At 47.9% G+C, this 21,390-nt stretch overlaps 2 protein-coding genes across 9 annotated transcripts in view; both read right to left on the bottom strand.

The window, feature by feature from the left end:
- The window catches only part of adck1 (aarF domain containing kinase 1), a 62,000-nt gene extending 45,271 nt beyond the window's left edge, over positions 1-16,729 (bottom strand). For 5 of the 8 annotated variants that reach the window (XR_002840288.2, XR_011982551.1, XM_023828829.2 and 2 more), the window contains exons 1-5: positions 16,699-16,729; positions 15,438-15,676; positions 14,958-15,041; positions 1,410-1,613; positions 785-952 (exon numbers count right to left, since the gene is read on the bottom strand). Coding sequence is in view for 6 of the 8 variants with exons in the window: in XM_023828829.2 (XP_023684597.2) it covers positions 785-952; positions 1,410-1,613; positions 14,958-15,041; positions 15,438-15,569 (588 nt within the window). In the remaining 2 variants the exon portion in view is untranslated. Of the gene's footprint in view, positions 1-784; positions 953-1,409; positions 1,614-14,957; positions 15,042-15,437; positions 15,677-16,172; positions 16,241-16,698 lie in introns of those variants that run through there. The other 3 variants (XM_023828830.2, XM_023828831.2, XM_072699111.1) reach the window with 3 other exon arrangements.
- A 643-nt stretch (positions 16,730-17,372) lies between these two features.
- Positions 17,373-19,572, bottom strand: slirp (SRA stem-loop interacting RNA binding protein). Its single transcript, XM_023828833.2, has 4 exons — positions 19,285-19,572; positions 17,858-17,916; positions 17,670-17,777; positions 17,373-17,559 (listed from the first exon to the last, which is right to left on the bottom strand). Exons 1-4 carry the CDS (start codon positions 19,349-19,351, stop codon positions 17,494-17,496), a joined length of 300 nt encoding a protein of 99 aa, XP_023684601.1. The 5' UTR covers positions 19,352-19,572; the 3' UTR covers positions 17,373-17,493.
- Between the last annotated feature and the right edge of the window lie 1,818 nt (positions 19,573-21,390).

The following is a 21,390-nucleotide window of genomic DNA, read 5'->3' as shown; positions in this document are numbered from 1 at the left end:
GCAGGGCGACCTGTCAGGATGAGGCCCCCGCCGGCCCCTGGGGGCCACGCTGGGATCACACTGGTGGCCCTGGCTCCTCCCCATCCAGCAGCAGGAGCTCTCATTGCAGTCAAGCGCTGGGGATGACGTGTCCTTTCCTGAAGGACGCCTCGCACAGAGGCTGCAAAGCTTTCGTTTATTTAAAAAGAAGCTGAGAGGAGGGGATGAGGGCCTGGAAGAAGATGGAAGCATCTATAAATAGGCAGTGCGGGCTGTGCTCGGGGGCCGAGGGATTTAACGGCAGAAAGTGAATGTTTATTACGCTGACATAACACCGCACTCTGACGACATCACTTCCTGATAAAACCCACAACTCAAACCTCAAACTAAGTGGGGTTAGCGTGTGTGTGTGTGTGTGGGGTTGCTGAGCGACATTCTCCGGGACGGCAGGCGCCTGGCACGTTGTTAAGCCAGCGCACCATAGACCCTGGCACCAGTCCGCTGTCCAGCTGTGTCACTGAACGCAACATCTGGGAAGGACACACAGCTGAACCAAGGGACACGAACCCGCAGGGGTCCCACAGCAAACAAATACAGAAAACGTCGGATTGGCTTCAGAGAAACAAACAGATGCGAAAGGATGGAAATCCATGAGGCACAACATGGTCCACAGTACAAGCATGACGTGAACAACCTCACAGATCAGCAAGGATCCGCACACTGCCACTTACATCCCTGTGGGCCGGTCTAGTGGCCTCTTCTGCTACTAAGAGCCAAACTTATCGTTTTGTAATGTACAAAGTACCTGAAAAAGCGAGCAGCCTGAGTGAAAGCCTCCCTGTTTGTCCCTCTCCCTGCCTGCCTTCTCGCTTGTCTGACTATCTTCCTGTCTGTCATCTTTCTGCCTGTCTGTCCATCTTCCTGTCTCCCTGCCTGCCTGTCCGTCCGTCCCTTGGCGCGGGGAGGTTCTGCCCTGTCCATGATGAAGGAACCACCAAGCTATTTATAAAGAATAGATAAAACACAACGCACAGATGGCGACAAACTGCTCCTGAACAAGCACACCCAGCAAAGTGTGAAAACTTCCCCTTGTTGAGGTTAACCTTTGGAAACAGTTATTGGCTGAAATCCGGGACCCAAGCAGACAAGGAGTAAAAAGCCTCATCATGCAGTGATGCTCCCCCCCCCCCCCCCCAGCTCTCTGACACGCCCTTCTGACCCTTGACCTCTGATCCCATCAGTATGCACTAGTATGGAGGCCAGCCAGAGGGTGACTAAGCTTACAGCCTCCCCTCCCCAGCAGAGCCACAGCCGGTAACCGCCCCCCCCAATATAGCCACAAACGGTGTGTTACACCCATGTATGTGCGTGGGTGCAAGCGCAGCCATCTGTACATTAGACAGGCCTGCGCTGGTGCACGCTTGCTGTACCTCCTTGCCCAGGTCCTCCCGGATGACCTGCTGGACCTCGGCGATGGAACTCTGCGGGGAGCGACTGTGCAGCTCTCTCAGCACGCTGGTGTACTCCTCCGGGAGCAGGTAGTCCAGGGCGCCCAGGTGCTGGCCCACCTTTATGAAGGTGCCCCTATTGGCACAGCACAGGTCTCTGAGGCGTTCTGCCGAGCGCCGGTGAACCTGCGTGGCGAAGAGGGCAGCGGGTCAGGTCACGAGGCTGGACCTTCACGTCAGCGCCGGGCCCGGCCAGCAGATCAGCGTACGTCGAAGGATGGGGAAAGGTACCCGTACTCTCTCATTATCCACTTAATCGCATGTCCTGACAGACACTGTTGCCTAGTGGTCAAATGCTGTAATAGCAGCCCCAGTTCAAAAAAAAAAAAAAAAAAAACAAAACAAAAAGCCCTGAGTCAGAGCAGCGCTCCTGTGGACCCAGCGCACAGATGTAGATGCAGATCCCGTCCAATCAATTTATGAGGCCTGGTAGCCACCCAGCTGTTAGCCAATTAAAAGAGACCAATTCACTTTCGACCTGTTTTTAGCTACTTGCAGGTAACAAGACTCTGTCTGCCTGTGTCATGCAGTCCCGCTCGGTCACCTAAAAGCCCTTCTGCAGATGGAGGCCTCAGCAGAGGTTAGACCAGGGATCGGGAACCTGTCCCATGGAGGGCCGGTGTGGATGTGGGATTCTGGGATGACCTCTCAATTAGCCAACAGTGGGTGCGGAAGACTGGAGTTAAAAACCACTGTTTTACTACTGGCTGACAGAGGTCATCCCAAATTACAGTGCAGAGCTGTATATCTCACTGCTTCCACGGACTCCGGGGTATGATGGAGAAGTCAGCGGCTTGTCGAGCAGCGTCACGCTGATCACGGAGCAGTGAAGTTTACAGTTACCGTCGTAAGTGAGGGGTACATTCATCATGACACTGGCTTACGGAGTGTCCCATTTTACCACAATTCATCATTTAGCTGACTTTCAGTGGTGTCTGCATTGATTACAGTCATTTCATGGTCTGTGAGCCAGAGAAAAATGCATCGCTGAAACCATGCTCCCAATTACTGAGAACGCAGAACTGAGATCATCCACAGGACACTGCATAGCTGCAACTACAACAGAAAAATACAGGCAGGCATGATTGTCAGGGAGCTTAGCAAAAATGTGCCTTGCCCTGGTTATTACGGTAGATGAACATCCTGCACCTGCCCTGTAATACCAGCGTCCCGACAATCGGCCTCTACCAGTTTGCATGGTCACCCTGGTCGAGAAAGAGAGCTGTGCCAATAGAAGCGTCAGTTTGCAGGCTTGGCGATGAACAATGCAAGGACTGCTGTCCATCTCATTACATCCAATTACCTTTTGATAGCGTAAAGAAAATCAATTACGCCAACAGCAAACTGCTCACGAGCTTAACCACGACCAGGAGGAAGGTCCTTGATTTCCTGCTTCAGCCCGAAACCATGAAAGCGGCGGTGTTAAAATAAGCACAGTACTTTTCCCACTTGTTTAAATGAGTGCTGACACAGGGGGGCCTCATTGCTGCCCATAACAGTGTTTTACAGCTCTTCAGGTCACGTCATTTTATTGTAGTTTCACACACACGTGTTCTGGCAGGGCATAGCAGCTAGGACAAAGCACGATTGAGGAGTGAAAACCGAACAATAAATTCAGATATTTTTTTTTAATTCAGTGTTTATTCATGTAACGTCTTCTTGTAATATGTAGAAGCTGCAGTCGTGAGCAAGGGTCCATAATCATGTATCCATGACATCATTCTGAGCAGAGCTTTTACTGGGTTTCGCTTCAGTGCTATTGGAAGTTTTACTTACACTTCTCTTTGTTCTGAGGGCAGAACGAAAAATGATTGGTTATTTCTCTGAACCAATCAGACTGTACAGTAACCAAACAGACTGCAACTGAAGGAGGTGGGACCAACCAACCAGATGTCTTGGTCCCACCTCCTCTACATTCTGATTGGTTCTCTCTCTGAACCAATCATTTTTCATTCTGCCCATAGAACATTTCAGCGTAAGAAAAACTCCCACGAGCCAACTGTGCAGGCAGGGTAGGATTCCTAAGAGATAAGCTCAAATGAAGCTGCTCAATCTGTGGACTGCTCGTGCACCGGACGTGAATGCTGGGCTCACTGGAGTGAGGGGACACTTCTCAGCTGCAGCCTCCCCACGCGCTGTGCTTCTGTGCAGCCATTTTCAAATGAGACATCCACAATAATAGGGCAAACTGCATACAGATACTCCTCTACTTACGAGCTTTCAACTTACGAACTTTCAGATATACCAACCAAGAGACCTGTAAATCCAAATTGTGTTCGTTGGGCTCCGGTTTCCTGTCCGCAACATACATTTTTTTGTTCTACGTGTCAATTCCAAAAGACCACCAGGATTTCTAAATACCAGAATAGCGCTGATTTTGAAAATATCATTAAAATACCATATACCACGGTATAATGTCTGCACAGTTGGATGGTATGAAAAATTGAACAGAACTCTAATAGGAGGTCCCCTCTCACACAGAGATGAACCCTCCGTGGTCACTCGCCAGCAATCGCACCTCGCTGTAGTGCTAATGACATACCACCAAACGCCCATGGATTCCCAGGTGAGCACGAGCGAGGAATTCACACATGCCGCTCTCAGGGGCTGTCCCACAATAACATCATTACATTCCAGTCCCCCTGGCATTCTCTTGTCGGAGTGACAGGCCTGTCTGGGATCATCAGGACCACTGCAATAAGCTCCCCGACACGCCTTCCTAATAAGCACATTTTAACGTTCATAAGCAATTATGTCCACAAGCAAGGATTGCTGGGAAACGCTGAGCATGAAGATCGACAGAGTTCCATGAAGCCTTCTTCGGCAACATGTCACGTACGCAAACACACTGACATTCGGACGTCATTCTCAGTTCCGGAAAGGTACCACGGGCCTTGTATGGAGCTCCTCGCCTAATCCCCAGCCAGATCGGACTGCACGCTGATCTGTTCTGACCGCCCGCGTTTGGCCGAGAGCCACCTGGCAGGAGAGAGGGGAGGTACACCTGCCTGACAGTGGGTGAAGAGAACTGCCCATGGGGACAAGCCGGCCATTAGAGGCGAACGCCCTGGGCACGGCCGCTCAGGATCAGACCCATGTGCCCCGGAGGACTCGGGGACCGAGCGCGCTCAGTGGAGGGGGGTCTGTGCTAATGCTGAACACGGCTCAAGTCTCAACCAAGGACTACGCATGGGTATGGTTAGAAGTTAAAAGATGACAGGGTCACACATCACACACTGACTTCCTAAAGGAGATGCAAGCCAACACCAATGGAACGTACCATGGTGAGAGATAGTAACAGGGGAGGGGTGTACCATGATGACGTGCATGAGCGGGGGAGCAGACCATACAAATGGGGCAGAGTGGAGCATACCATGTTGCTATACAAATGGGAGGACTGTAAACAGTAGCTTTAATAATCCCAGCTTGTGACCTTCTGCAGCAGAGAAGATACTGGAGTCTTATCAGAAAGCCATGTGGTGCAGGGAGGATAAGACAAAAAGAATCACCACAAACGCCAAAAACACACAAAACATAACAATCGGCATAACACAAACCTAAAATCTGCGGCAAAACGGCCAGCTTGGCCGTAAGGGGAGCAGAGACGTCTGACACAATCACAGTCAGTCATGTCCGGAGCTCAGGGAATAAACCTGCCCTGATCTGGCTGGACCACTGAAATTTTCCATCTGACAGGAATGGACAGCAAACGGTGTCTCAGGCGCAGGGCTGAGGCGGGCCTGCATCACCTGGGCCGGATCCTCCAGCAGCTCCGTAACTGAGCACGAGAACTTTCCGGTTAACACTCACGGAGAAGGCAGGAGGGTTCCAAGGAGTCCAGCAGCCTTCAGAGGCAGATTATAAAAACTAATATTAGGTCACAGGGTTAATGACATCTCTTCGACCCCAAGCCACCCGGCTTCCACCACACGTCCATTAACAATCACATTTAGTGCCGAATGAATTCTGTTCAAGGCTGTTTTCTTCGGGGAGGCTTAAAAAGCGGCCTCAGATATATAACCCATTTTTATGGCAATGCCAACCTCCCATCACAATGGAAACGGGAAACGGAACACGAGCGAAGGGCTGAATGTCAAACGTGAGAATGGAGAGAGAAAGAGAGAGAGGGAGACTGAACAGTGGCAATTTAGCTCTCAGCCACAGTAAATTTCATGCTCTGCATTTGACTGTCACGCATCAGTAACTTCAGGCCCCTTCAGCACTGAAACCCTCCCAGGGAGCTGACATCACCCCCCACCCCCACCCCCCACCTAGCTACACTCAGCACCACGCCCACCTCAGCTGGGTCAGGTGCCTCACAAACATTTCTTGGTGGGGGAGGCAGGATCCGGCTTAATCAACGGCAGACGTGTTATGGAACATAGAGAAGGCTTTCAACAGCCAACCAAAGCAGCATTCATATAGCCACCAAACCATTCAAATCGACCTAGACCACATGATTAAATGACGCCCCTCACTTGACCGCGTGGCTCGCCAACGCCCCTCACCTGACCGTAAAAGACTGCGTAGATAATCCGACGCCCCTCACCTGCCCGTAAAAGGCCGCGTGGCTAGCCGACACCCCTCACCTGACCGTAAAAGGCAGCGTGGCTAGCCAACGCCCCTCACCTGACCGTAAAAGGCAGCGTGGCTAGCCAACGCCCCTCACCTGACCGTAAAAGGCAGCGTGGCTAGCCGACGCCCCTCACCTGACCGTAAAAGACCGTGTGGCTAGCCGACACCCCTCACCTGACCGTAAAAGGCAGCGTGGCTAGCCGACGCCCCTCACCTGACCGCCAAAGACCGTGTGGCTAGCCGACACCCCTCACCTGACCGCAAAAGACCACACGGCTAGCTGACACCCCTCATCTGACCGCCAAAGACCACGCAGCTAGCCAGCAGCCGACACTATAGGGAGGAATCTCTCAGCGCAGATGAATATCAGATGAATTACGTTCAGAGAAGCATGCATTTTTGTTATATGAAGTTCAGACCTTGTGTGCCCATGCAGCGTTCACCAAAGAGCAGTTTGCAATGAACAGAGCAATTCACCTTAGGCCTACCTAAGACAATCTTCACATCAAGCCCTGAATTTCAATTACAAACGGAACACTTTTCAGTCCCAAGATGATGAGGCCAGTCGGGTCCATAACTATCTGCAGAACCCGGTCTTAGGGGCACCTCTATTGTTCATCTCTGTAAATGTGCCTCTTTCATTTACCACCAAAACAAACAGATGTGAAATTGTGCTTACATCAATTACTGTCCTTTTCTGCAGTTATTGTCAAGAAACAGCTTTTCCTACCTTCTTAGGTTATTAAAGAAAATCACACCCCATTCTATCAAACAAGCAATTTCAGCCCAGAATTGCTCAGGTGAATTAACAGCTTTCGGACCAGACGGCTGAAGCTTGGGCTCGGTGCTTACGGGTGATGTTTCAGAGTGGACAGCTTCATCGCGAGCTTCCAGCAAGGGGCTCCTCCAGATGGCTGCTGCACCACTCCCAGCTACAGTTCTCACAAAACCCATCCTTTTATTTCTGAACCGTACAAGGTCTGCATGCCTTGGGAGCGGTCAGTTAACCTCGGGCCCCGACACCCTGAACACAAGTATATTGGTCACTTTAGATCAGCGTTTCCCAATCCAGTCCTTGGCGAGCCACAGACAGTCCACATTTTTGCTCCCTCCAAGCTCCCAGTAGCAAAAACATGGACCAGCTGTGGGTTGCCGAGGACCGGACTGGGAAACACTGCTTTAGATGATGGCATACAAGGGAAAGCTGGCAGCTCCACACACAGGGGCAAAATGCAGTGTGGTCTGCGACCCTCAGACGAAGAAGCCCAGCTGCCGGGACCAACAGACAGACGAAATGTAGTCAGATGGGTTCAGAGAGTCTCCAGGCCTCAGCCCTCCATTTCCAGAAGTAATTAAAGCACTCTGCTGTAGTGCATTACCTAACAGATGTCAATGGCAGCTGAGAGGCCAGGCCCAGGCAGCACAGAGATGGGGAAACATGTTAGAAGATTTTATTTTGCAAACTCCAAAGCAAATTTATTCATGTGGTATTAAGCGAACCCTATTAGTTAACGATTTAATACCATCAAATCACCAGACTCCCCTCACCTCTGAACCCAAATCAGCCAAAGAGGGCGCTTTGGCTTGTTTTATCGGCTTTCTTAATGCCTTTTAAAAACACGATCGGTGCCGAAGATCTACCCCTCAGTTTGGATGCTCTTGGCCTTTTCTGCCCTGACAGTCACTCCAACCATCATACTGACAGATGCCCTCCAGCATTCAGTTCTCTGAAGCAGTGATTCCCAGTCCAGTCCTCCGGGACCAACATCCGGTCCACGTTTTTGCTCCCTCCCAGCTCCCTGCCAGACAGTCCATGTTTCAGGAGCTGGGAGGGAACAAAAACGAGGACCGGATGTTGGTCCCGGAGGACTGGACTGGGAAACACTACTCTACAGTAGGGCTTTACAACCCCTGGTCTGCAGCTGGTATTCCATGGGACCACAGAAGGAGGGGGTGTTACTGGGGGGTTGGTTAATTTCCAAAACTATATATTTTCAATTTTTCACAATGCCTCACATTTGCACATTCCGCTCACACCTGAAAAAATGCAAACAGCTAAACTGATTAAAATCGCAGATAAAACCAGCGGTACATTTTACGAGTCCGCGACATTTTAAAAAATTTTTTATTTTTTTTTACAACGTAAACCCATCCACAGACATCAAAAGATTGGAAACCCATAGTCTAAAGGTTATGGACCGAGGAGCCAGAAAGACCAGAATCAGAAATCATGCGAGCTCAAACTAGGACAAAAAAAGGCTGAAAGGAGGGAAGGTCTTTCAAACAGGACAGGAAAGCAGCCAGCGAGGAATAGAAGATACTCCTGAAGTCCAAAAAGAGACGGCTGCAAGACTGCAGGAGCAGTAAATACACTGTACACCGATGTAGAGGAGAAACTAAAATGAACCCTAATAAAACCATATGCAAGCATGATATACCTGGAATAATGACAGGCCTCGAATGACTGAAAACATTTTAACTTCCAAATATAGCTGCTCTATAATGGGTACAGTATAATAAATTTACTGGCCATTGACTGTGAAATGAATCATTTCCTCTTCCTCTAACAGTGCGGAGAAGCCGGTGTGAGAGGTTAACAGTGCCAGTTTTGGATGCACTAAGCCAGGGTTCCCTGCACTGAGGAGAGCCTGCTCTGCTCTTACGGAAAACCCGACCCAAGGAAAGCAGCACCCACATCTGGTCACACCTGGCAGGACTTTAGCCAGTGCTGCCATCTAGTGGCAGAGAGAGTAACTGCGGAGACACCTTTTCCGACAATGCCCACTCAAGCAGCCAAACACATGTACAGTATGTGTGCTTATATTGGGGTCTGATCTGGGAGAGTCTGTCCCTGGTAGCACAGGAAAATCATACAGCCCCCATACAAAGGTTATCATTTGCTTATCAGTCTGGACCAGGAAAAACTCCACAACCAAGATTTCAGCTACCTCAAAGAGCAAGAAAGCAAATTAAACGATTCTATGGAATAAGGTCTGACAAATACCGGAATTATCAGAGAAACAGATAAGCAGCATGCGGCGATTACAGCACGTTGCTGCACCCACCACATGACAAACCACCTGAGAACCTGAGTGCAGCCCTGGGGTGGGTGATACCTCAGCACCACACTCATCCAAATGGACCAGCGTGAGCTTTTTTCCAGCGGCTGGAGTGCCAATCCTGCCACCAACCCTTGGAGTGCCAATCCTGCCACCAACCCCCAAATTTCCCTGTAAGTTGGAGGACCTGCTTGTAGGGCTGGGTGTACATTAACATCATTCCCAGAACAAAGCATGTTAAGGGCCTTGCTCAAGGGCCCAACAGAGTAGGATCACTCCTGGCATTTGTGGAATTCGAACCAGCAACCTTCTGAGTAGCTGGCATTGATCCTTAGCCTCAGAACCACCACTCCGTCTTCAGAATTATGACCAATCCAATTATCCTGGTCATAGAGGGAGAGCACGCAAAAGTGATACAGACACAGCAAAGATGAGATTCGAACCCTCAACCTTGGAGGTATGGTGCAGCAGAGCTACGCGTTGAGCCACCCTTAATTATAACATGCTAGACATTTATAGGAGCAGACTAGCATTATGATTTAAGTTATATCCCACAAACAACAGCCAGTCAGTGTCCAGAAAGCTAATTACAGCAGCCCATCTTTGTCAAGGCTGAGCTCCTCACGGACAGACTGTCGGCCGCACCGACGGGAAAACGCACCTCCAGCGAACACTCACAATAACACCTGTTCCCTTACTCTGTCCGCTAATGGCGGCATTAGCATTAGCTGCAGCCCTGTCTCTCATCTTTGTGCCTCAAATGGCAGCAAGGATCTCCTGCCTCACATAATTAGGCATTCAGAGAGTGTTTTCCTGCGCGCCTCCTTGCCGATCAGAGACCAGCTACCCAGGGGATCAATATCCACGGGGTGTCCCCACAGAACAGCTCCAGAACCAGCCAAAAGGCTAAGTGAAATTGACTGCCACCGGCCAGGTCCAGCTACCATCATTCTAGGGGGCGTGTCGAGAGCGGAAGATCTGGGCTGGAGGCGTGGCCATGACAGCCATACCCAGCAGGCGGGAGAGCAGCTGGCCACACAAACCCAGCAGGAAACAGGAAGTCTTCGGCGTCCCGAACACCATCCCTCACAATTATCGACTTCAAACACCCCTGAGATTTAGGCAAAAAAACATGACATACTATCACATCAAAGGCAGACTTACAACGCTGGCTTCAAAGGAAATCCTTCATTACGAATGTGTCATTACCTCCCTTTAAGGGTGTTTCTGTTCCATGAAAATACACTGCATCTCTCACAAGTGAATACAGCTGTTAAATGGTACACATCAAAGACTAGATAAATCACCAGTGAGATCGCAGGGCCTCTCACTTCCGGGTGTTCTCTCTAAGGAGAACAGAAATCAGGTCCATTCCTCAGCTCTTCAGGAGACTGCAGCTGCGGCGTTTAAAGCGTGACATTTAGTAAAGCCATCTGAACGAAGCACCCTGCTTGTGGACACAGCAGACACGTCTGAACTTCCTCAAGCCCAGCAGACACGGTGATGTCCTCATCGCTGCCCACGATTCCTGAGCTGAATGTGTTAGGCAGCCATCACGAGATTTGGCGTTTGAGGGGCATAATTAGCACTGTGTCCCTTGGGGTCGGCAGAGGGCATCTTAGGGAACTGGGGGGGTCAGGCGCGAGTCGCGGTAGCCAAATTAGCGTGCTGAGCGGCAGCGAGACTAACAGCTGGTGACGAATATCTCATGACACATTGATGGGAATGTGGCACATGGTGAAACAAGGCTGACAGCACTGCAGTGCCAAGCTACCGCAAAAAGGCAAGATGACCACATCCTAATGGCCATTTAGGCATCAAACCCAAGCGTGTCCCTCATACAGGCGGAGATCTCCATATAGACACACAGCAGGACTGATGGGGCGGGAATAAAGCACAGCTCCCACTGACACCCCCATTACGGCCATGACGCTGAAGCAGAAACGAGCAAACCATAACGGGGAATCGACCCAGGCCAGAAGGACCTATCCAAACCATAAGGGGGAATCGAACCAGGCCAGAAGGACCTATCCAAACCATAAGGGGGAATCGAACCAGGCCAGAAGGACCTATCCAAACCATAACGGGGAATCGAACCAGGCCAGAAGGACCTATCCAAACCATAACGGGGAATCGAACCAGGCCAGAAGGACCTATCCAAACCATAACGGGGAATCAAACCAGGCAAGAAGGACCTATCCAAACCATAACTGGGAATCGAACCAGGCCAGAAAGACCTATCCAAACCATAAGGGGGAATCGAACCAGGCCAGAAGGACCTATCCAAACCATAACGGGGAATCGAACCAGGCCAGAAGGACCTATCCAAACCATAAGGGGGAATCGAACCAGGCCAGAAAGACCTATCCAAACCATAAGGGGGAATCGAACCAGGCCAGAAGGACCTATCCAAACCATAAGGGGGAATCGAACCAGGCCAGAAAGACCTATCCAAACCATAAGGGGGAATCGAACCAGGCCAGAAGGAACTATCAAAAGCAGGAGAATAAGGGGAATCGAGCACAGACAGAATGGGAGTGCCAAACCAGGAGAATAAAGAGGATCAACCCATATCCAAAATGGGAGAACCAAACTAGGAGAATAGGGGGAACTGAACCCAGACAGAATGGGTGCCCCAAACGAGGAGAATCAAACTCAGTCCGAATGGGAGAACCAAAGCAGAAGAATAAGGAGGATCACACCCCGTCCAGAAGGGGAGAATCAAATTGTGCACAAATTCTTCCCTACAGTACGGAGTTTCCATGTCCTGCTGTAGCTGGCAGCTCTGGATGTAGGAAAACAGAAGCCTGTTGGGCCGAAATAACACTTCCTGCAGGAGAACTGTGCAAAGGGACAGCAGACCCCTTACCTGAGGTCATAGAATGCTTCTCTTACTCCTGCAGTCATCCAGAAAACGTCATCCCAATCTCAGCAGAGCACAGAGGTCCCTGCGACCAGCGACACGACCCACCATAATGAAGCGAATACATTTAAACACCCATGACAAACAACCAGAATGGGTCCATATTAATAATCACCAAAAAGGACGCGAAATAAACCCTCTCGACCTTCATCTTCTTTTCAATGACTCTGACCATTAATCAAGATTAGTCATGGAAACGGCATTTACTATCAGCCAGCGACATCAGGGGTTTTTAACTTGGGTATCAGAGCCAAGTAATTAATGACATCATTGAGTTGAGATTAACTAATAAATAGGGGGCGGGGCTGCAGCAGGGTCCCGGGAGCTAGCGCTGGAACGAGCTCAGAGCCCATTACCAGCTTCCCGGTATTAATGGGGGCCAGGATCGTTTGGCTTTAATGCCTGATAGTGAGGTAAGTGCACAAACAGCCACTCAGCCTGTATGCAGCAGCACAGTACGTGACTAATGCTCAAAGATGGCGGGGGGCAGTCATGCCTGCAGTCAGAAGGTTGCTTGTTCGAGTCCTGTGGCTGGCAGAAGAATTTTGCCATTGGGCCCCTGAGCACAGCGTTTAACCCCGATTGCTCCAAGGACAATCTGACCCTGCCTTCACAAAAACCTCCCTCTCCCCCATTGTCATCTGGCTTTCTTTCTTCCATTTCTTTGTCTTCCGTATTCCCTGGTTTTGAATTATGCTGCATAAATGATGCAGGAAAGTATCACAACACATCCATGTAAAGCGGCTTGGGGGGCGACTGTTGTGAAAGGCGCTATATAAAAATAAACTGAACTGAAGTGAATCCACAGAGGCCTGGTTTTTGTCCACATGGTTTGGGAGAAATCCCACCTGAGTCACACCTTTACTCCACGTGACGTTAGGAGGAGGGAGTCTTGCTCGTCTGATGACTCTGCAGGCTGGCACTCCCATCCCCCACACCGCCATGCACCACGCCCTGCCTGCGGGACTTGGTTATGCCCCCTAATACAGCTACATGCGCTTGCCAGGCTACATTTACCACATCAGATGCCAAGACCCCACCTCCCCCTCACAGAGATCCGCATCTCAGTCGGCATTAGATACAGCAGACAGCCATCGCATTTATGGGCTGCGTTTAGCCTCCCTCGAAGCACCGACAGTCGCCTTCTCTATGTCGGGTCAACCGGCAACCGGAGCATGGTGGTGGACCCCCCCGCTACGATTGGCTGACGGGCTGAGGGCCCTCCCCCCGGCGGCCATTTCACAGCCTGCTCTATGGATGAACATGAGATCTGCCAGGCAAGGAAGGGCTCAGCAGCTCACCGCGAGTCTGCTGCCCCCCGCAGGCCGCCGGCACGCATGAGCACGGGCGATACACCACGGCAAAGTACTCATCCGTTTAAGCACGTGGATTGCGCTCGCTCACGAGAAATGGCTCTTTAATCCAGGAGGAGGAAAAATCAGCAGCGGATCCTGTGTGGGGAGGGCAGGGGGGGGGTGGGGGGGGTGGCAGGGAACAACAACCTTGGAAGCCATCAGACACGCTCTCGACACTGACGGCAGAACACGTGAGCGGGAGGAAGTAATGCCCGCCCACTGGCAATCTGCTAAAATCATAATTAGCTCTGAAAAGCTCTCTACATCTCCTGCTGCCCTCTGTACACACGACTTTTACGTGCGGTGAGATAACTGCTCGTGAGCAAAAGCTTTAAAAGGCAGAGGGGGCCAGGAGGTCAGCTGGTGGGGAGCACAAGTACAAGCCAGAGATCCAGGATACTGTCCGTACTGTAGAACAGGAACAGGCGAGACATGCAGGATCCTGTCCATACATAACGATCCAGACCATAGAACAGGAACAAGATAGACATCCAGCATCCTAAGTACTATATTGGGCAGAACAGAGTCCAGATCACATAATGCAATAATCTATCCTTACTTAATTATCTATCTTTAATAATCCTCACTTTCTCTTGTGCCTAATAACCACAACACAGCAGCTGATGTCACAGTGTTTCACACAGCAATGTGACAAGGGCTTCACAGCCATCGAGAAACTGATCAGCTGTCTGGATTAAATCAGGGCCATTAATTCTAATCAGCGCGAGCAGCCAGACGTGACGGCTGCCCGCGGGAACACGGCGAGCTGCACGCTCCAGGGCTGGCCTGGCCGCGTTCTTCAGGGGTCAGCGGCTCCCCTCCACACCTGCGCCGCTGGGCGAGGCTTTCTGGGCGGGGCTTTCTGGGCGGAGCCTGCGGGGAAGAGAGGCGGGCCTGTGCGACGCTCAAGAAGCACAACTGGCCGGCTGGCGACAATGACTGGGAATTTGTTTCAGAAAAAAAAGAAAACCACTGCATAAGTGTGCTCACAGTTTATGTTTGGGGCATGTTACTCAAACACTATGGAGGGTGTGGTCTTACACTCTCATACAGGACACATTCCTTAAAGTGGGTTTTTAAATAATGAAGTAATAAAAGTCTCCAAACGGGGCATTTCTTCCAGCTAGCGTAAGCATTATTAAAGCCCTCTGACATCAAACTGACACACTATATGACATGCTGTGCACTGAGACACCTGTTTGCAGGCTCTTCTGGGACAGGCAATGCAGTATTCGAGGCCAGCCGCACATGCGTGTGCATTTATTCCTGCCATAATACCGGGTGTAAGGTAGTGAGGCCTCACATGGCTGCCACAATAATCCCGTGACCTCAGAATGGCCCAGCTGTGGCCACATGAAGTGCTTACACGCAGAACTTTGCCCTGCGTGGGGCCTGTGCTCAATCCCGTTTTCACTTACACGAAATGCGGCACACACACCACAGATTAACTGCAGAAAATTGTGACGCATTAATCCCATAAAGACGGACACGTATTGGCCCCTTATCTGTGAGATGCACAACCCCCGAACGATTTAAGGGAAAAAAAAATGGATCTTACCTTGGATTTCAGAGCCCAGTATTCCTCTGTACCGTATTGCACATTTCGGAGGGAAGTGAGGTAATCATAGCTGATAACTGCAGTCTAAAGACAACAGCGAGATTAAGACGGGAGGACCTGTCAGTTTGACAGATTTCAATGGGAACGGATATGTGTGAAATATGTAGAAAAGAAGGACAGTGAACCATAGGCTGGTCAAGTGAATCCGGCCATACTGGCCTTAACTTGGGGGGGGGGGGGGGGGGCAGCTTAAAGGACACAGAAAGCCAAGTGTAGGCCGTCAGTACTACCCAATGTAAGTATGCAGAGTCTGAAGGACAAACAGGCAGTAAGGGAGGGTTTTAGCTAGACTTTTCATTATGACACGAAATTCTGTAGAAGGGAGATTAACCAAAGTATGAAATTATATCAGATGTGTTAGATATGCACCATTACTGAATACGTGAGCCAGTTTGTTTGTATCCGTATTAGATGACCTACCGTGGCTGCGGCTCTGCCAAACCTAACCACGCTGACGTCGCTGGGGTCCAGGTGTTTGCCGTAAAGGTAGAGGCCGGAGGAAGCGAGCAGCGCGGCGGCGGCGGACGACACTTTGAGCAGGCGGCCAGCCATGGCGGCGCCGTAAAGCGGATGATGGAGGTGAGGGACTGGCGGCGGAGTCACCGGGCGGATCGGCCCACGGAGGCCGGCAAACCACAAGCGGCCGGGACGTCGCTTCGCTGCAAATTAAGGCGTTAGGTACTGATCAATCATTTCCGAATTACTTAAGGGACAAAATGTAAACGATGTGGTAAATGTGCATTTAAATATCAAGTAATTTAGTTATAAATAATAAACATTTTAATTTTCCAAGATATGTATAAGTGAGATATGCAATCATTTTACTGTCCTATTTTGAGATGAAGAGGGTTCAGTCTAAAATATAAACGGTACACAAAACCATTCCGAAGTTTGTTTTAGTGGCTAATAACATCTGGAAATCACTCATCGTCCCCTTGAAAATAAACCAACATTTCCAAATTTCCATTTTCTGAAATTTCAAAATAGCTTCAGTTGCATAAATTTGTAGTTATTTTTAAAAATCACATCTGAACATGCAAAACGTGACGATTTTTTTAAGGTCCTGTCAAAACTAAGCAAATAAATTGTTTGACGTTACAGAAGTAACCTCAGTATGTTTCATTGATCTCCGGGTGTTTTGACCAGTTGAGCTACCTATCGAGACGTGATACCGAGCCTTTCTGCGAATGTGCAGTTCCACCGTTTTGGGAATAGGGTCAGGTTTTAGGGGTTTTTGGGGGATCAGGGTTAGGGTTAGGGCTATCGATTAGCACTACGGTAGCCTAACTGGACAAAGTACCTCAACTCAACAGAACACCGGCACGGTGATGATGTGCGGTTTTGTGTTAAAAACGAAACATATTCAGCGTTTTTAATGGATATCCTACAGGTAAGGACAAAGTCAGACGGGGCAGGACAGACGACAGGTGGGATACAGGGCGGAAACGTGGCATCACGGGGGCTTGGCCATGCTGAGTAACCGGGAGGTCCAGGTGACATCGACTACGTTACCCAATAGGTTTCATAATCAATGTAATGTCACTTCACGATACGAATTTACCAAACCAGTATAAACTACTCAGTTACATATTTTTCCTCAATTCAAAAATTATTTTTTAAATCGATGTACGAAGGCTGCAAGGTTTCGCGTGGACAACTGCAATAATTTCCATTCACTCACCGGCTTTCCGCGACCTCTTACCTAACACAAGCTACATTACTGAGACTGCGCATGTCAGTATGTACGTAGCCGCTAGGGACGTCACTGCGCATGTTGCCTCGCACGTCATGCTGGTCAATGTAGTACACGTAACTCCTGTTCGCATATTCAATCAAAACAATGCAAGCGCACATATAAAGCCAAGCATTCCATAAGGATAAATTTGGCTATACTTCCTGTACAAATAAAAGTAATTTATATCATCATCTATGATAATTATTGTTAGAGGAATACTCAGTCCAGTCAAAGCAAACAATTAAGATATAATTATGTTTCCAACAAAACAATGATATTGAAGTACCTAGGAAAGTGTGCAAAAATTTGTATGATAGCTTACGGACTTAAAAAAAAAAATGCTGGTTCTTGAGGACAGAGAAAGATCTACAGTCTTGGAGATTTAGCCTCACATACAAAGGGGGTCCATGCATATGGCTGGACTTTCCTACTGACCTCTGTGGTGTCCTGACAGTCACAGGAACGATACACTTCAGTCAAAAGAAAAGCTGGAGATCTGAATACACCATCCCCCATAAAAGTCAGTGGAAGTCATTTGTCAGTATTGAATGAAAGGATCACGTGCATAACTGGAAGCTGAGAAACAGTGAATGTGTGCAATAACAATGAAACATGCAGGGTACGATAAGTCCAGGGACTTTATTTTGCTTGGTGATAAATATTTACAATAAACCAGTGAACAGTTACACATTTTGTCAGATCACATATACTGGTTTACAATTTCTCAATAACAACAGACATTCAGCTTTCCTCCACTTCTCCGATCAATCTTCGGGGTACAGATTGTCTATTTCTACCAACCTGAAGCTGTGAAAAGAAAATCAAGTTAATATGACAGTTTTAACTTGCATAATATACATGGGAGACGCTTACAGTAGCAGAGCGATAATCTGGTGCTGGCTTGTGACCGAACTTACCTTTGTCTCTTCTATAATGTGTGGGTCTTTCTGTAGCGCATTAAAAAGCCCCTCTTCAGAGGTAAAACTGACCCAGCAGAATCCTTTGTGAAAACCAGTGTCCTTGTCCTGTGCAATGAATTAGACAATCAGTTTCACTGAAGAACACGGCAACATATTTTCTGATTACACTGAAGACAACTACTTACAAAAGGAAGAAGACATCTTTTTATCTGACCAAACTGCCCGAAGTATTCCCTCATTTCCTCTGCAAAATAAATAAATAAATAAATATACTGACAAAACTGACTGAAAGGAAATAAATAAATGGAATGCATTAGGCTCTTTTGGTGACAAATTCCCCTAAAATAAGTTGGGTCAAGAAAAAAGATTCCCCACATTCGTGTCTGGCATCGTTTGGCTGTAGCACTGCAGCATCTCTTCAGAGTCGATCAGGTTGTAGCTTATGACCTCTGGAATGTTGTGCCACTGTTCCAAGTTCATTGTGAAGTTCTCCATTATTGGTGCACTGATTCAGAGCATCCCAAAGATGCTCAATGGTTGACATGTCATGTGCATTTTATTTAACAGACACTTTCATACCAAGTGCTGTATAATTGAGAACGCAGCCCCCGAAGAAACTGGGGGTTAAGCTTGCTCAAGGGCCCAAAAGTGAAATCACTTTGCTGATCCAGAGAGATGGCTTTTGGTGAGGAAGTGGGCATTCATGGCTCTGCTAACAGCTCTGGTGGACATCCCTGCACCCAACATGCCAATGGCACGGCCTTGCAAAACTTGAGGTGCCTGGGGCATTGTTTTATTTAACAAAAACTGCACAATTTAAATTGCCATATTATTGTAGTCAAAATAAAGCACACCTGTGTAGCAATCAAGTTGCTCAATCAGCAGGTTGATGTTACTCTTGTACTGTATATGGCAGGGGTGTCAAACTCCAGTCCTGGAGGGCTGGAGCCCTGCACATTTTTGGGTTTCCCTTCATTTAACACACCTGATTCAACTCCTTGCACCTCCTTGTGCTAATTACCACAAGCCCACAGCTGATAAATTTGTGGTGGAACTGGGAACGAGCTAAGTTACACAGGGCTCCGCCCCCCCGGGACTGGAGTTCGACACCCCTGGTATATGGATTACGAATGCATAAATAACTTTTTATTTGGTAATATCTGAAAGACATACGCGCTTGGTACGCCCACAAAATATCCTGATTTTTTTTTTTTCGAACTGCTGGAAAATGGGAGTAAAACACAAAATGCAGCCATTTATATTCTTGCTCAGCATAAGATGCATACTCGTAAATTAGCCACACGTGACATACCCGAATTCGTTATTTTTGCGTTCCATTAAGTTAAAATGAAAATGTACAAATACTTAACAATTAGAACAACCCGGCAACATCCGCCCCACAACAGATTGACAGTGACGACCGCAACAGTCTATCAAAGATTCTAAATTCTAACACGTTTTACCTGAAACATGCCGGCGAGCCGTCAAGCAAGCAAGGTGACATTGATCATTTCTTTGTAAACATGCAGACTCCATAAATCACTTCACGTTAAATGTAACGGCACACCACCCTTGAACTGGGTGGAATATTTAAATGTGCACCGATACTCACTGTTTGCGACAGTCCATGGTACTTTGTTAACGAAGAGCTCGAAAACCTTCTTCGCGGGAGCAGCCATTTTTTCCGGAAGCAGACTGCGCGCGACCTCTCACCCCAAGTCACATGACACGACGCCACGTGAAACCCCTCAAAGCGTTGCAAAATGAAATATTCTACGGCAATATTGTCATTTCATTCACTCGTCATATTTAGCATTCATGTAAGCATGTCATTTAGTAAAAGTCAGTTACTTGCCCCTACAGAATACCTTGAAAGTGGAATTAAACTCACACGGCAAACAGACCGGCCGTTGCTTAGGAAACCAGCGTTGGTTAGTAGGTACGACGCATGTGCCGTATCTACGTCCGTTTAAGCGCGTGCTCAATGAGACACAATTAAATTACACCAAGCTTAATATTCCGCTAGGTAAGGGACAGTTTCCAGACAAACATGCATGTACGATTCACTTTGATTTAACGTTTTTTTTTTACTACTCGTGACAATTAAATAATTTGGTATGATGTATTAAAGCTTTCTACTAGCTCTATGCGGAAGGAATGGCAAACAGCATTGAGCAACGTTTATTCTAGTTAAGGTTTATTTCCCTTTCAATGCGCTAACCGCCATCACCTTGTCAGCTGCTATTGACTATGAAGAAGCCATTCACTACGAAATATACTAAAGCCCTTACCAAAAAACCATCAGGTTGTTTCTGCATCATCTGAAACTATATAAAAACAATGCATACAGTAAAAGATGATGCACACATCGTTGGACAGATTTATAAATTATTATTATTATAGCCAATCACAGGGCCATGCAATCTTGCCTGTTGGACAGGAAACACCATGGTTATGAATAGAAACCAGTTCAGGATTTATAGTGACAGGCCCCCACAGGACTACAATTGCACAAAACAGATGTTTTTTGACATAATTGCACATTACTGCTTCTCTACCTGCTGCCCTTAAGTCATATACAAATAAAAATACTTTCCAGCACATCCAGCTCTAACCTGCAGACATATACTCCAGTGTTTCCGTATTTTAGATGTGTAACAAAAAATCTAATTTGCTTGTTTGAGTAACAGCTCACACACAAAACATTAATTTAGTGTAGGAATTTCTGAGATAGTAACCACTCCTTGTGACTTCTGACACAAAATGTAAATGCTTCCCACAGCTAGTAACTGGATAAGGCAGAGGCACCCAATTAACTCAAAATTTTAATTTTTGTTACATTACACATAAGGCTGGCAGTTGTCTTGCAGGCATTCATTTCTATTCAGCACATTGTGTTAGTTTTTTGTGACATTCTGTCCCAAATTTAAAAATGCAGACAGAGCACTGTAGCTATTTACATTATTTTCAGTCGGACCTGAAATGACAACCATATGCATGCACTCGATTTACAACAAAACAGAAACACAGATCCAAACCTTTATTCTGGTCTGCACTCTGCAGCAATGTGTCTTCCTCTGATACTGCGAATGTCACTCCTCCTATGTAATCAAATTCAGGATAACAATTCTCATTTGCATAGAGGATTGAGGTGTCATTTACCAAACCTGGTCACGTGACCTCTTATCATGGGAGCGCAGGTGTGTGTGGTAAGTGCCGCTGACCCAGTTACATTCATGGAGCTGGTTCAATTACCCAGCAGCCAGCCAAACAGAAAAGTGAAATGACACAAGGTTACTAGTATGTTTCTCCATCCTAGACATTCCCCATAGAAAACAAAACAGGGTATTGATATGGAGCCTTTTTACAAAGATTCACTCAGATGGTTTTGTATAGGTTTATAAAAGAAGCAGAAGCTCAGCTATAATAATAAAATATCCTTTCTTACCAGTATCTCTCTCTTTTTCTCTTTAAAGTGCCCTGGGTTGGCGCCGCATCCTGGGTTGTACCCTGCTCTGCGCCCATAGCTTCCGGGATAGGGTCTGAACCCCTGCAACTTAAGCTAGGATGGATGGATGAATGGATGGATGGATGTGCCCTGTTTTGTCATCTTTTTCACTGTACATTTTAAGCATGAGATGGTTTCTTAGCAGCTCTGCTAAGACACTCTGACATTAAGTCTTTCTTCTCTCCTGCCTCTGTCCTTTGACACCTCTAT

The sequence above is a fragment of the Paramormyrops kingsleyae genome, chromosome 14 (assembly GCF_048594095.1).
Source record: "Paramormyrops kingsleyae isolate MSU_618 chromosome 14, PKINGS_0.4, whole genome shotgun sequence".
Classification (NCBI taxonomy): domain Eukaryota; kingdom Metazoa; phylum Chordata; class Actinopteri; order Osteoglossiformes; family Mormyridae; genus Paramormyrops; species Paramormyrops kingsleyae.
Note: the sequence above shows the minus strand (reverse complement) of the source record. Positions and strands in the feature narration are given on the sequence as shown.